The sequence below is a fragment of the Pristis pectinata genome, chromosome 2 (genome assembly GCF_009764475.1).
Source record: "Pristis pectinata isolate sPriPec2 chromosome 2, sPriPec2.1.pri, whole genome shotgun sequence".
Taxonomy (NCBI): Eukaryota; Metazoa; Chordata; class Chondrichthyes; order Rhinopristiformes; family Pristidae; genus Pristis; species Pristis pectinata.
This window is the reverse complement of record NC_067406.1, coordinates 31,948,910-31,965,498: the sequence shown is the minus strand read 5'-3', so window position 1 is coordinate 31,965,498 and position 16,589 is coordinate 31,948,910. Positions and strand designations below refer to the sequence as shown.

Here is a 16,589-nt window from a genome sequence, read left to right as displayed (position 1 = left end):
ATTCAAAAATAATTTTATGTATGTGTACTGTAATTCCCCCCCCAAAAATTTCAAAATACAATGGGAACTTCAAAGTAAGAAATGTACTCTTATTTTTCAGCAGAGGATTGTTAGAGCATGAATTTCCTACATCCAGAAACAAATATAGTTCAAAAAGAATTTGAAAACTACTGGGGACAATTTTTTTTTGCAGAAAGATTTTTTTTGCTTTAGTTAAGTAAGTAAAGAGAAACTGTTCCCATTAGAGTGCAGTTCAAGGACCAGGAGACACATGTTTTAGAGTGATGGTTAAAAGTTACAGAGGCATGTGAAGAGAAACTTTTTTATATAGAGAGTAGTTATATTCCCAAACTCATTGTGTTTAAGGATAGTGGAAAGAGAATCATTTAGGGTTTTGAAGAGGGAAATGGATGGGCACTGGAGGGAAAATAATAGGCAGGCTGACAGGGAAAGAATGGGAATGGGCATGAGGGGATTTCTTATAAAATGCCGGACTCAGTAGGTCCTCTGTATAATAAAGATTCAATGATTCTAAAGGATAGAGAAGTGAGGCAAATTGAAATAATATGGTCAAATTGAGACAAATTATACTTTTTGTTGATGGACCTGACATGGGGACTATGGATCAAAAGACCTCCTGCAGTGCAGTAGTGATTCTGAGAAGGAACCTTTAAAGTCTCATTTACTCAATAACATCACATTAAAGACTCTTCTTTTTGCACTAATAATATTTTTAAGATTTGGTCATGTGTTATTAAAAGGATGATACCCCTCTATAGATTTGCATGTGATGTCAGTTCACAAACATAGGAAGGGACATTAATGATGTAGCAATTTAGGCAAAATATAATTAAATATTCAGAGCTACGTGCTCAGCTTTTATCAAAACCTTTTGAATCTGGATTTTGCAGAAGCAATGATGGTACGTGTTGCATTTGCCACTGTTACACCATATCAGGCAGTTAAAAGCAGAAATCCAGAAGTCTCTGTCAGTAATTTCCTGCTGCTCCACAGAAAATGCAATTTTGCGACCTTCTTCCTATATCAGAGCTTTTATGGGAACCTCAAATATCTTCTATGTTTTCTTCATGGATTCATAGATTTATACAACATGGAAACAGGCCCTTTGGCCCAATTCGTCCATGCCGACCAAGATGCCTATTCAAGTTAATTCCATTTGCCTGTGTTTGGCCCATATCCCTTGACACATTTCTTATCCATGAATCTGTCCATGAATCTGTCCAAATGTCTTTTAAACACAGTAATTGTACCCACTTCTACCACTTCCTCTGACAGCTCGTTCCAAATACCCATCACCCTCTATGCGGAAAACATGCCCCTTAGGTCCCCTTTAAATCTTTCCTTCATTCCCTCATAGGTTCCCTTAAACCAATGCCCTCCAGTTTTAGACTCCCCTACCCTGGGAAAAAGACTGTGACTACCTACCCTATCTATGCTCCTCATAAGGTCACCCCTCAGCCTCCTTTGTTCCAGGGAAAACTGCCCCAGCCTGTCCAATCTCTCTTTACAACTCAAACCCTCCAGTCCAGGCAACATTCCTGTCAATCTTTTCTGCACCCTCTATAGCTTAATCACATCCTTCCTACAGCATGTAAAATAAGCTGAAAATTATTGGAGTAGAAATTGCAACATGCCTGCAGAGGGTTGTGAAGGTTGCAGAGGGCTGTGAGGTTAACCAGGGATGGTCGTAAGGTCATCCTGGTGGCAAAATTCTATTGCTCACAGAACCCATCATGCCTTGCATGACAGAACAGGCCTTGCACTCCTTGCACGCACAAAGCCCTTCTTTCTGCTAGCTGCTGGCATAGTGGATCTCATGGAAAGGTTGCAGATCACACAGTCAATGGGTGGAGAATTTAGAGAAAGGATTGCAAACACTGAGATAATGGAGAAGGCATAGGATCGAGCAAGGGTCAAGGTTCAGACAAGTTGGTTGGGAAAAACCCATATGCTGGGTTTCTGGGGCTTTGATAGATTATATGGGAAGAGGATTGGGATGGGCTTTGAAAAGAATGAAGGGGTCACTTGGAGAGATGCAAATACATGAATATACATAAAATCATGCAAATTAGGAGCAGGAGTAGGCCATTCAGCCTCCCCAAGCCTGCTTCATTATTTAACAAAGTCATGGTAAAATGGTGGCTAATCTGACTGTAGCCTCAGCTCCACATTTCTATTTACCCCATTACTTACTAATTAATCTATCTACCTCTCCCTTAAAAATGTTCAAGACTCTGATTCCACCACTCTTGGAGGATGTGACTTCCAAAGATTCACAAACCTCATTTCTGCCTTAAATTGGTGGTCCGTTATTGTTAAACAGTGACCTCTAGTTCCAGATTCTCCCACAAGAGGAAATGCTCTCTCCCTGTGAAGAACCAAGATCTTGGATGTTTGTGAATGGAAGTTGCAGTTAGTCCACAGAACAATCTTGGGACAGGCAAAGTGGGAGTCTGGAAGATCAGACACATTAATAGTTAGGACAGGCATTGGAGTAAAGCACATAAAGCCAGACCCAATGGACAATGGTTCAGGAGCTCAGCAGCAGACCAGTTAAGCTCATGATCCTTTTAACTAACGCTGAAGCAAGCTTCCACTCTCTGGTTGTGCAAAGGCGTTGTACACACAGTTCAATTTTGTGCAAGTGATCTCAAAACATGCCTGCACTGCATTCAACATCACAATGCTAGTACCCACCACATGGAGGGCCAGGAATGAAATTCAGAAATCCATTACCAGTGCATGGCTTTGGGGTTTTCTGAAAAATGTCCATTCTGTAGCATACAAAAATGCAATATTGTGCAATATTTATTCTATTTTTTTTAAATCATGTGTTTATTATGTTTCAGTTGCTATCATGATTTTGTATGTATGCAGTAATCTACATTTCACATTTTGTAAAATTATAACAGATATTAAGACTTGTTTGCCACTTCCCGGTTCATTCTCTGTGAGAATTTCTCAAAATGTTTTGCTACTCAGCCAGTTTATTACCATCTGGACCAGCTGGGCACCATGAACTGAGACTTGAGAAGGGACAATGTCACCAGAAGTCCGTGCCACAGTTCTCGCTAGATCTTTGAGAACAGCTATCTTCAAGGTCAGCGGCAAGCCACTGACCACAAATTATCCATATAAGAATGTAGCTTGTATGACAAGCAGGAGATTGCCAATATAGTTTTTACAAGTGAGTGTAAATTGAAACCATCCTTTGTTTAGAAATTGATCTCCTGTCAAATATGCATTGCTTTTATTGTTGGATTAAAAAAGAGGAATGTACTTTGCATTCAATGAGGTGAGTGAAGTTCGTTGTGGAAAATGGAATATTGTCACAAATAGAGTATTGTTGCACAGTGGTCATGTTATGGGCAAGTATTCAGAGGCCTGTACCATTGATAGTGGACACAAATTTGAAGTCCACTATACCTGCTGGGGAATTTAAATTCAAACAGATATTTTGAATTAAAATTTAGTTCTCCGATTCATGGTAGTTTAGCGGAAGGGCAGGCATGGTAGTGTAGCGGTTAGCGTAACGCTTTACAGTGCCAGAAACCTGGGTTCAAATCTGGCCACTATCTGTAAGGAGTTTGTACATTCTCCCCGTGTCTGTGTGGGTTTCTTCTGGGTGCTCTGGTTTCCTCCCACATTCCAAAGACATATGGGTTAGGAAGTTGTGGGCATCCTATGTTGGCGCTGGAAGCGTGGTGACACTTGCGGGCTGCCCCCAGAACACCACGCAGAAGATGTATTTCACTGTGTGTTTCGATGTACCTGTGACTAATAAAGGTATCTTATCTTATCTTATCTTATCTTATCTTAGGTAGCTCGCTGATGTCCCTGAGGGAAGGAAATCTGCCATTGTTACCGAATCTGACCTGGATGTGACTTGGACCCTGAAATGTAGTTGACTCTTATCCACCCTCTGAACTGACGAGTCACACAGCTCAAGCAGCTGTGTCAAGTAAATACCGACTGTGCCAATAATATCCACATTCTATGAATGATACATAATGTGCAGCCAGATCAGAAACAATTCAAAGACGAAATATTGCAAACATTGAAAATCTGAAAAAAAATAGTGTGTGATGGAAGCACTCACCAAGTTAGACAGCATCAGTGGAAAGAGAAATAAAGTTAACAGTTCAGGTTCAAAACCTTCCTCAGAAATGGATAAATCAATCTGAAACTTTTACTATTTCTCTCTACACAGATGCTTCCTGAACCGCAGAGTATTTCCAGTACTTTCTGCTTAACTTCAGGAATAATTCATTGAACTACAAAGAAAGGCTTCGTCTGTTCAGCCCCAATAAGGTGTACCATTGGCAGAAAGAGTGCACGAGTTCACAAACGATCCAAACCTTTCCCTGTCAGCCTTCTCCTGCACCATCTGTGCAAGAGTCTGTGGTTCCCATTTTGGCCTTATCAGCCACCTCAGAACCCACAAAACTGGACTGGAAGCAAGTCATCCTCAATCCTGAGTCACCATTTAAACTGACAAAACCTCATGCTGAATCATGGTGATTTTGTTTTTCACTACTAATTTCTATTGCCAGGGCACTTGATTTGCAGCAGATTTGCCCTCAATTCAAGTGGAAGTTCAACTAGAAATAAGTTGTGACGGTTCTAATTATTCTCCAATATAACAACAGAAACCTTTAATGCAGTAATCTATTGGGTTCCCCCAGCATGTTGTTTCCTTCCTAATACAGGAGATCTGGTTTGATTTTGCATTTTCTTCCCATCAAGTTACTAGTTAAAACTTACCTACTCTACGGTTCTTCTCTGTTCCCTCTGTTACACCGCGTTCTGGTGATTCATGCTTGGATTTTGTGATGCTCTTTTGTAACCGTTGGCCATTTATTTTGGTAAATGAAACTGTCTCATAATTCTTGTGAGCTGGGCTTAAAACATCTTTCATCACTTTACCAGTACTCTTCCACTCCTTTATTGTTATAAATATGGACCCAGCTATCGTCATGGTAATGAAAAGAGCAACAACAAATCTGTTTCAGAAAAAAAAGATTGTAAGAAACAGCCTCCATATAAACACAAAAATGTGATGTTAAATGATAATATATTGAATATGTCTATTACATACATACAAATGCCAACAAAGACATCAATGTAAGGTATATTATTTTGGCAGTGAACACTTTTCACCCTGTATGTAGCATTGGCAACAATGAATGATAGCATTGGTGAAGGAGCTATGAAAGACTTGTTCTTGTATGTGAAAATACCTGAAAGCAAAACAAAAGTTGGTATTAAACACTTCTGTTTGATTCTGACATTTATGAAAAATCTTAAACCAGTCTCAACTGGCCATATTTAGCAGGAAATTAGACAACAATAATAGACAACAGTGTACCTGACTGCTACATAAATTGGCAAGTTTAGAAAATGACTTCTGTAAGTGTCCCACTTGGAGAATTACATAACTAATATGCATATGTAATATGTTACATGTCATATGTTATATAGCTAACCTGAATTACACAGAGCAAGAAAAGTCACACATTTGATCCCATATCTGTGTTTTGATTAAGATCTGTGTTCCAAGGAGAGTTAGGGATGTAATAAGGGGGACATAGTTTACAACTATTTTCCAGTAACTCACATTGTGAAGTGTGCACCTCTAATGAGTTGCATTATTAATCAAATCCTCCCGAGGTAGCTCAAGTACAATTTGCCGACTTTGTAAAACCCTATTTTTCAATTGTCTGATTATCTACTAATGACTATCCTTCTTGGATTAGGGGCTCCTAAATGGTTCTTTCTAAGCAATCCAAAATATGGGTTCGGGAGATTCAACATGTTCCAGTTCATTAATGTGATCTGGATAGATAAACCCAGGTTTTCTCATTCAATGCTGCACAACACTGCAAATACTCTGATCCAAGCCAATAAGCAGCAAAGATGTGCATGATTTCATTTAGTTGACTAATTTCCGTGCATACTTGGGTATACCCAAACCTTTGATCTATCAACATGCCTCTAACCTGTTATAGACTTAAGTCAGCACATTTCCCGTTGCTCTAAGACAATGTATATACTCCATCAGATACACAGAAACACGTCTATTAAAAATATTTCAGTGACTTGGTTAGGAGCTTCTTAAGTATGATGATAACTTTTTATACTTCCAACTGAAATTAAAAACATTATGTTCACATTTTAGGTAAGGTGGGCAGGATTGAAGGGCATTCCTTTTGCCTGACTATAATAAAACCTAGTTACCACCCAGGCTCATATGCAAATACTTTGGATGAGCTACCATGTGTAGCCAGGACAAGGGGAACTACACTCCACTGTGAGTAAATGGTTTTGAAGGTGGGATAAAAGAAATTGGAAAATAAATGAAATACAGACTATTAAGTTAAAATACAGCCCACAAGGGGACAATTACCACAGCAATCACTGATTGAAAATCTCTTTATTTGTTCTGAATATGAAAATTGAGTTGGTCAGAATTGGATTCATTGCAATATTATAACAGCCTATGCATCTTTAATTGCAGTTTTCCTTCCAACAGGTTAGGAGCTATATGTTAATAGGATAGAGGTCTTCCTGCCTCCTTATGACCAACAAATCAAGCTAAGAAACAACAGAAATCATTGAAAGCAATTGACATGGTATGTTACAGATGTATGCCATATTATATTTTCAATCTTACCAAGCCATTCAAGCATCAATATATCATCATTCTTACAAGAACTGGGTACACAAATGGCAACATTATAGTCAATCTTGCCCTATTCAAAACAAGAGAAAAATGTTATTGCTAAATCAGTTCTATAAGACAGGTAGCAAATGTTTTATTGATTCAGGGTTTATGCTTTACCTGTAGAATTGTTACTTTACAATATTGTCCACTAAAATTTCCAGAAGGAGCTTGAGCTGAGGTGCATTCACTATACGATCCCAATTGATCAATGTTTCCATGTAGGATATTGCTGCCTTCTTTTCCAATGGAATCATACACTAAATTTCCCAAGAGAGAGAAAAAAAATAATCATTTGTTGATGAGGACATAAACTAATTCTGAAAGTAACAATAACCGTATAGACATAACTACAAAAATCATGGGCAGGATACTACAAAGTGTTGATATGTCGTCTACAACTTTGTTGTTGTGCAGCAAGGGTGATAATGATGGAAAAGCCATTTAAACTATAAAGCAATGCTGTCAGGAGGCTGGAACTGGTTACACTGGAAAAAAGAAAATTCAGAGAAAAAGATAATAAGATTGGTAATTGAATCCACACAATGCTTTTTATATTCACAGCACTGAACTCCCAACCCTCACCATAACTTTACTAAAACCTGCTGTTTCCAGGACATGGGATAATAAAGCAACCTCCCCCCCCCCGCCCCCCCCCCCCACCAGGTAACTGATGAATATTATACAGTGGCATGCAAAAGTTTGGGCACTCTTGGTCAAAATTTCTGTTACTTTGAATAGCTAAGTGAGTAAAAGATGACCTGATTTCCAAATAGCATAAAGTTAAAGATGACACATTTCTTTAATATTTTAAGCAAGATTACTTTTTTATTTCCATCTTTTACAGTTTCAAAATAATAAAAAAGGAAAAGGGCCCGAAGCAAAAGTTAGGGCACCCTGCATGGTCAGTACTTAGTAACATCCCCTTTGGCAAGTATCACAGCTTGTAAACACTTTCTGCAGCCAGCTAAGAGTCTTTCAATACTTGTTTGGGGGATTTTTGCCCATTCTTCCTTGCAAAAGGCTTCTAGTTCTGTGAGATTCTTGGGCTGTCTTGCATGCACTGCTCTTTTGAGGTCTAGCCACAGATTTTCGATGATGTTTAGGTCAGGGGACTGTAAGGACCATGGCAAAATCTTCAGCTTGTGCCCCTTGAAGTAGTCCATTGTGGATTTTGAGGTGTGTTTAGGATAGTTATCCTGTTGTAGAAGCCATCCTCTTTTCATCTTCAGTTTTTTTTTACAGAGGGTGTGATGTTTGCTTCCAGAATTTGCTGGTATTTAATTGAATTCATTCTTCCTTCTACCAGTGAAATGTTCCCCGTGCCACTGGCTGCAACACAAGCCCAAAGCATGATTGATCCACCCCCCGTGTTTAACAGTTGAAGAGTTGTTCTTTTCATGAAATTCTGCACCCTTTTTTCTCCAAACTTTCCTGCATCTTCACCACAAAATTCAGCATCAGAAGTTTGCAAAGGAACATCTAAACAAGCCTGATGCATTTTGGAAACAGGTCCAGTAGACTGATGAAGTTAAAATAGAACTTTTTGGCTGCAGTGAGCAAAGGTATGCAAGATGGCCTAAGAATCTCACAGAACTAGAAGCCTTTTGCAATGAAGAATGGGCGAAAATCCCCCAAACAGGAATTGAAAAACTCTTAGCTGGCTGCTGAAAGCATTTACAAGCTGTGATACTTGCCAAAGGGGGTGTTACTAAGTACTGACCATGCAGGGTGCCCTAACTTTTGCTTCGGGCCCTTTTCCTTTTTTATTATTTTGAAACTGTAAAAGATGAAAATAAAAAAGTAATCTTGTTTAAAATATTAGAGAAATGTGTCATCTTTAACTTTATGCCTTTAGGAAATCAGGTCATCTTTTATTTGCTTAGCTATTCACAGTAACAGAAATTTTGACCAGGGGTGCCCAAACTTTTGCATGCCACTGTATATGATTGTCAGAAACTTCAAAGTTACATCTTCAAAGTTAGAGGGGTTTTGCTAAAAGGTTTAATTATAGAACATAGAACATAGAACAGTACCATACGTGAACAGGCCCTTTGGCCCACGATGTCTGTGTTGAAGATGATGCCAAATTTAAACTAAATCTCCTCTACTTATACATGATCCATATTCCCCCCCCCCCCCCATTTCCTGCATAGTCATGTGTCTATCTTAAAGCCTCTTAAATGCTTAGTGGCATTTAAGATACGATCTACGCTTTTAGATTGTATCTGGTTCCACCGGCACCCCTGGCAGCCTATTCCAGGCACCCACCATTCTCTGCATAAAAAAAACTTTTCCCTTCTCACCTTAAATGCATGTTTAAATGTATTCATTCATGGATATCAAATGGCATTCACAAGGCTCCTTTTATTGTCCATCCCTAGTTGCTCGTGTACATAGCAGGCTTTTCAGAGTCAGAATATTGATGGTGTAGAGTAACATCAGTAGATTTCCTCCCCTTAACGATGCTACTTTTTAAAGATAATCTGGGATGTTCTTTGTTAATATTACTGAAACTAGATTTTATTACAGATTTAATTCTTGAATTTAAATTCCCCTGCTGCCATGGTGGGATTCAAACTCATATTTATGGATTAACATTCCAGGACTAGCTGAACTACTAGGCTACCATACCCGAGAAGAGATGACTGTTCATATTTAACTACCTTATAGAGAGGATGGTGAAGACTTCTTAAATACCTCCTAAACCTGCCACTTTAACTATCAAAAGGGACAAACAATGCAGCTGCAAGGATCTGCCAGCCCCCGAATAACACCCATTGCTGACTTGACAATACACTGGCATTCCTTCTTCATCACTCAGCCTAAGAACATATGATTATAAGAACTTGGAGCAGGAAGAGGCCATCTAGCCTTTCAAGCCTGATCTGCCATTCATCAAGATCATGACCGAACTTCTACCTCAACTCCTTTTCCTGTACTATCCCCATATCCTTCGATTCTTTTTTAATTTCTAGAAATCAATGCATCTCTATTTTAAATGAACACAGTGGACTGAGACTCCACAGCCCTCTCGGATAGAGAATTCCAAAAATTCGCCACGTCCAATTGAAGAAAGCTCTCCTCATCTTGGTCCTACATGGTGTGCTCCTTTTACTGAGGCTGTAACCTTGGTTCTAGACTGTTCAGGCAGGGGAAACATCCTCCTTGTATCCATCCTATTGAGTCATGTAGGTTTGTAAGTTTCAGTGAGATCTAGACTCATTCTTCTGAACAGGGCTAATATGCTTAATATCTCCTCATCTTCCACCCCCAGAACCAGTCTGATGAATTTGTGTTGCACTCCTCTGTGACTCCTCTATTTTTAAGGTAAGATCAAAAGCATACACAGGAATTAAGGTGCAGTCTCCCCATATCATTATTTAATTGCAGTAAGACACCTTTACTCCTGTCTCAAATCCTCCCATAATAAGAGCCAACATTGTATTGCCTTCCTAATTACTTGCTGCACCTCCATGTTAGCTTCTAGTGACATCTGAGTCCCTTTAAACACCAATATTTCCAACATGTCACTATTAAAAATTACTCTGCTTTTCAGTTTCTGCACTGAAATAGATAATCTTATATTTTTTCACAATTATTTTCCATCTGCCATGTTTTGGTTCACACGCTTAGCTTATCTAGATCCCCTTAAAGTTTCCTTACATTTGCCTCCCAGCTAAGAATTCCACCAAGTTTTGTATTTAGAAATACGACATTTGGTCCCCTCAGCTGAATTGTTGATATAGATTGTGTATAGATACAGCCCAGTCCCCATGTCTCCCACTACTCACAGCCTACAAACCTGAGAAAGATCTGTTTATTTTCACTCTTTTCTTTTGGTTTGTAAAACAATTCTCGATCCAAGTCAGTATATTACCCCCAATTCCATGGGGGTAATTCTTATCACCCCAATTCTTATCACCACATCTCCTGTGTGAGACTGTATGGAAAGCCTTCTGAAAATCTAAAAATGCCACATCCCCTATTTCCGCACCCCCCATCCCCTTATCTATGTTGCATCCTCAGAGAATCCTTGAACTCCCAAGCTAACAAAATTGTGGAATTACCTACACCAGGATTGCAGCAGTTCTAGAAGATAGTCTCCCACCACTTTCTCAATGGCACTTAAAGATGGATGATAAATGTTGGTCTTAATATTGATACCCACAATACGATGAAGAGGAAGTACAATAAAATGTCAGATGTTTCAACAAAGTTGACAGTGTGGCAAAGTTTTAGAAAGAATTAGATCAGATACTTGAGTAAAGGGGTAAATGAGATTATTAGTTTTCAGGCCTAGCATGAAAAAATTACTTCATTTCTCTGAGTCCTGTGTTTCATACATTCCTTTGTAATGAGACTTCCATGCTAAAATTTGTTAGAGGAAGGAAATGAATAAATATTAGGTACTTCCCTCTAAGCAGGGAAAGGAAAGCAATTGGTTCAGCTATCCAAAGCTACTCATAAAGCCTACTTTCCTGCATGTCCCAACTACTGCAAAGAGACCTGGTACAGTCGGACTCTTTTGTTGAATATGCAGTAATATACACAATCTTATATGGTAGTTTACCTCCCATTGTATTTGTCAGTTCTTAAATCCCAACTCATATGAGAAGTAACTACGGAGAGGCTTTGCTCATAAGGCAAAATTCTGAATATGTTCTGGTTGTGCTTCATCTTTCAGTCACTGCAGACTATACTCCAGAGATAGTCATAAACAGCATGACAACACTCAATTTACAATAACTTAATCCTGTGTCTTATGTTTTTTTTCTCTTTTCATTCTATTCTATCCCTATTTTTTATTTCCATTTCTTTGAGATCTCAACTTTTATTGCACTCAATATACAACATAAAATCCGTGTTTCCTCCTTTCATTTCCACTTCATTCCCATGATTTTGTAATTGTATTTCGTATGGTTGCTTAGCCTGTAAGTGCAGGTTATGCTCTTGTGCATTTGAGATCTTAGATTAAACATCACCTAATACTTCTTAGGTTAAAGGTAGCATTTAAAGTACTTACTCAATAAGGCGTACTCTTCAGGAGTTTCAGAATGAAGGTCCTTAAGGAATTCAAGGCTGTCTTCCAGGCACTTTGAAGAGAGGTTTCTATCTAAAGTCCTACATTGTGCCAGGGACAGCATAAATGAAATTAAAACTACGAGCATTTTTTGCTGCGTAGTGAATCTTCCAATGCTGCCCTTTGGATTATATACTTATACAAATGAACAAATGTGATGTCATTTGAGATCAGATCCTAATGCTACTATCAAATTTGCACGTCAAAGAACCATATTTACACCATGAAAATTTAAAGCATGTAATTGGTTATATTCAAGGGAGAACATGAAACAAATTCAAATCCACGTAGGTCACGTAGCTGAACATCTTTTCCACTGAAAGATACGTATATCCACAGGATCAATTTCCCGTCTGAGAGTACAATAATGACAACGTCTTTTCAGGTAAAACACTGATTTCCCTTATCATTGTCATGGTCATTACTTGTGAAAGCAAATTTATCCAAGTTAGTTCAGAGCTTGCTACAAACTAATTTCCATTGACGACAATCCCTGTTAAGCAATATCCAGAGGATAAAGAATTGATGATCAACTAAATATTGTTAGGAAACAGGTTTTTGCAGGGAAAGAATATCTGAAATGAACAAACTAAAATTACTTGAATCCAGTTGCACCAAGGAAAAAAATATTTTAGTATGTTCACTAAACTTGTCAAATTTCTTCACAACTAATTGATACTTTCAAAATAGTGTGACTATTATTATGTAGGCAGGCGACTGCTTAATGAGAACTAGAAATTAGATTTTTGCTTTCATGTATTCAATAGCAAATACATTGCCTGGTGTTGTATTTAGCCAGAAATTAAATACATGGTAATCCAGATTAAACAATATCATTTTGAGGCTTGCCAGGTACCTTATAATAATTGTCAACTTTTTAATAAGAACAATAAGGCTTAGCTTTCCTGCAAACATCAAAAAAAGTCCATATATCAGCTACAGTGCACAACAACACACAGATATATTGCCTGTAGAAAGCATGTGCGCTGATTGCTGTCAATCATTAATACAAAGGTTTCTCTTTACTGCATTGGATATAATCCATCCTGATTGATTACATTCTCTTCTACACTGAAGTATCTCTGGCTGCTAATTTTATGTACATTCTATCAGAGTATATGCTTTGTTTCTAACTGTTTCTATCCTTATTTGACATCAGTTTCTTAAGCAAGACTTCAGTTCCCTTTTTATTATTTATTTGTTAGTTATTTTGCCAATTTTTTTTATTGTTGTTGGATAAGCATGACTATTATCTCTATTTCTATTGTGTTTTGCTTTAGCCAACCAGGAAATACTGTGTTAGAATTTGTAAAAAAGTTATGCAGATGCTGGAACTTTGAAACAAAAACAGAAAATTATGGAAGCACTCTGCAGGTCAGGCAATATCTGAAGAAAGAGACAGAGTTAACATTTCAGGTTGAAGGTTCTTCATTGGAAGTGGGAAAGAAAGAAAACAAGTTAGTTTTAAGTTACATAGAGGATATGAGAAGATATGGGAGGGACAAAGGGAATATCACTGATAGGGGTGAGACCGGGGTTGCTCAGTTTACAGAGCTGTCTAACTAATGGATTAATGAGGGCAGTCAAAGAGAGAGAGAGAAAACAGATAAAGTGACTTGTTAAACTGTGAAGTGCAGGTCAGAGCTTCTGGTGAAACCCGAAACTAATTGGAGAATGCTGGAAACATCCAGCTGATCAGGCAGTATCTGTGGAGAGAGAAAAAAAAACTGAGCTGGCATTACAGATGGGTAATCCTGCAACTGAACTGCCCAGTTCTGACAGAAACAGGAAAAGCAAGTTATCTGAAGTTGTTAAATTTGATATCTGATGTTGGACTTCATGTAAAGAGTGTCGGAGCCCACAGACAGATAGGTCAGAGTGGGAGTGGGATGGTAATTACAGAGTCAGGGACATCCTTGCAGACTGAATGGAGGTGTTCTGCAAAGTAGTCATCCATGTTTGGTTTCTCCATTGTAAAGGAGTGCAATTGCTGTTTTACCTGAAAGATATTTTTGAATCCCTTTTTGATGCAGAGGGTTAAAATAAAATACTAGGTCTTGCTTCTCCTGCAAGTAGCAGGGGAAGGTGCTGTGAAATTAGGAGTGGCTTATGGAGATGGAAGAGCAGACCAGAGAGTCACCAAAGGAAATGGTCCTTTTGGAATCCTGAAAGGACAGGGGAAGATGTGTCAATGGTAGAATCCCAGTGAAGGTGGAAGAAATTGTGAAATATGATCCACTGAATGTGAAGGCTGGTAAAGTGTTCCTGTGCACCTGCTGTCCTATTTAATGGTAGAGGTTGAAGTGTTGGGAGGTACAGAGTGGTCTAAGCAAGTAACTGCTGTGCAATTTGTCAATGGAACACAACACAGCTACAGTGCAATCAAGAGATTGAATGTTTACGATACTGGGTGGAATGCCAGTCTGGTTGGTTGCTCTGTCTTGGATAATGTCAAGTTTTTTGAATGGTGTTGCAGATGCATTCATCAAAGCAAGTAGAACACATTCACCATGTTTCTGGCTTGTGACATGTAGTTGGTGGGCTAACATGGACTGGTTGGCTCAAATGGCATGTTTCTGTGCTGTATATGCAATGTAATCCAATATAATTCAATGAATAGCGAGGACCTTTTGATCAAATTTTGTCTCTCTTAGTATTAACCATACTAATATCATCATTTTAATCCACAGTCTGTTGCTACAATGCTTTTATTTCTCCTGTTCCTCTATCAGAGTCTAAATTACTTCAAAATGTAGGAAATAGGAATAGGATTAGACCACGTGAGCCATCAAGTCCACTTTGCCATTCAATTAGATTCTGCCATCAACATCACCTTACCTTTCTCACCCTGACCCCATGTCTCTGGTTTCATAAATATGCATGTGTTAGCAGAGCTTTCACAGTCCTCTCTGTCTCATCAATCTACCCTCCGGTGTCTTAAGAGAAGAAAACTGAAAGAACAGAAGAACCAGCATTTTTAAAATGTGATTCACATTATAAAGGCACACATAATGCTTCATAACTAATGGATAACCTTTGAACTACTGTTACTGCATTTATGTGAAGAAACACAGCAAAATTGCTTCTCAAACAGCATTTTGTCAGACAATCTGTTTATGTAATCTTGGTTGAAAGACAGATGTAGGGCATGAAACAAGGAGAACGTAGCTGATCTTCTCCAACAGTGACATAAAATATTATATTTACATCCACATGTAAGACTTGGATGGTTCTTGAATAAGACTAAATGAGCAGTAACTGGTGGATTATATAAAAGATTGGGAATGTATTAAATACAAGATTACATACCTAACAATAGCCAAGAGTTGATGAGTAGCTCACAGTCTCTGGAGCCCTTGGATACAACTGATATTGTCCTTAGTCCATTCTCCTCAGTCCATTCTCCTCTTCCCTGTCTTCCCATGAGGTCTTTGAGTTTGAGAATATCTTTTTCCACATGCCTATCTTTATCCTTCAATCCTTAGACAAAGACCATTCAATGCATGTCCAAACATAGTCTTTAACAGAGCCCACTTCATTTTATTGATTCTTGAGCTCAAAACTGCTACTGGCACTTCAGACTCCAGGTGGCCATATAGCCTCAGTCAGTTCAGTACTGTATGCTAGTTCAGCCATTGCTTATCATTACTGTCTTCCTCACACAGATTCTTATATGTGCAGCAATCCATTGCTAAGGAGGCATTGGCACGGCATTTAGAAAGTCGTAAGACTTTCACATTGAATAAACATGGCCCTATGAAAGGGAAATCATCTTTGACAAATTCATTTAAGTTCCTTGGGGATGTAACAAACAAGGTGGATTAAGGGAACCAGTGGATGTAGTGGCTTTGGATTTCCAGATGACATTTGATAAAGTGCCATATAAAAGGTTACTGCACAAGATAAAGCACGTAGGGTTGAGAGTAACATATTGGCATGGTTAGGGAATTTGCTGATTAACAGAAAACAGAGTCAGTGTGATTGGACTATTTTCAGATTGGAAATCAGTAATTAGTGGAGTGTCAGAGGAATCGTGCTGGGGTTTCAACTATTTACAATCTACATTAATGGTTTAGATGAAGGGAGAGAGTGTACTGTGGCCAAATTTGCTGTTGAAGCAATGATAAATGCCTGGAAAGGATATAGATAGGTTTAGTGAATGGGCACAAAATTGGCAGGTGGAGCAAAATGTAGGAAATATAAGGTTATACACTTTGGAAGGAACAATAAAAAAGCAAATTATTATTATTTAAATGGAGTGAGTCAGCAAAATGTTGTGGTACAGAAGGATCGGGAGATCTTAGTACACGAAACACAAAAAAAAATTAAGATTGTGAATGGGATGCTTTTTATTTCAAGGGCTGAGAAGTTTCAAAGTACAAAAGTTTTGATACAATTTACAGGGTGCTGGTGAGATTATGTACAGTTCTAGTCTCCAGATTTAAGGAAGGATATAATTGCATTGCAGACTGTGAAGAGAAGGTTTACTAGGTTGATGCTTGGGAATGAAGTGGATGACATTTGAAGAAAAGTTGAGCAGTTTTGTCCCATATTCATTAGAGGTTAGAAGAATGAGAGATGATATTGAAACATAAGATTTTAATGGAGACTAACAGGGTGGATCCTGAGAGGATGCTCTCCCTCCTAGTGAGTGGGTTATCTAGATCATAATTTCTTCCCTGAAAAGATCATGGTGCCTTGAAATCCTCTACCCCAGAAAACTATGGAGGTGGAGTCAATAAATATATTCAAGGTCAAGATTGA

The 16,589-nt window shown here is 38.4% G+C and overlaps 1 protein-coding gene across 1 annotated transcript in view; it reads right to left on the bottom strand.

Annotated features, from left to right (window-relative positions):
* Positions 1-16,589, bottom strand: part of oacyl (O-acyltransferase like) — a 65,250-nt gene that overhangs the window by 36,976 nt on the left and 11,685 nt on the right. The window contains exons 2-6 of the mRNA XM_052034107.1: positions 11,769-11,866; positions 6,863-7,002; positions 6,695-6,773; positions 5,120-5,261; positions 4,786-5,024 (exon numbers count right to left, since the gene is read on the bottom strand). Of these exons, the coding sequence (XP_051890067.1) occupies positions 4,786-5,024; positions 5,120-5,261; positions 6,695-6,773; positions 6,863-7,002; positions 11,769-11,866 (698 nt within the window). The remainder of the gene's footprint in view (positions 1-4,785; positions 5,025-5,119; positions 5,262-6,694; positions 6,774-6,862; positions 7,003-11,768; positions 11,867-16,589) is intronic.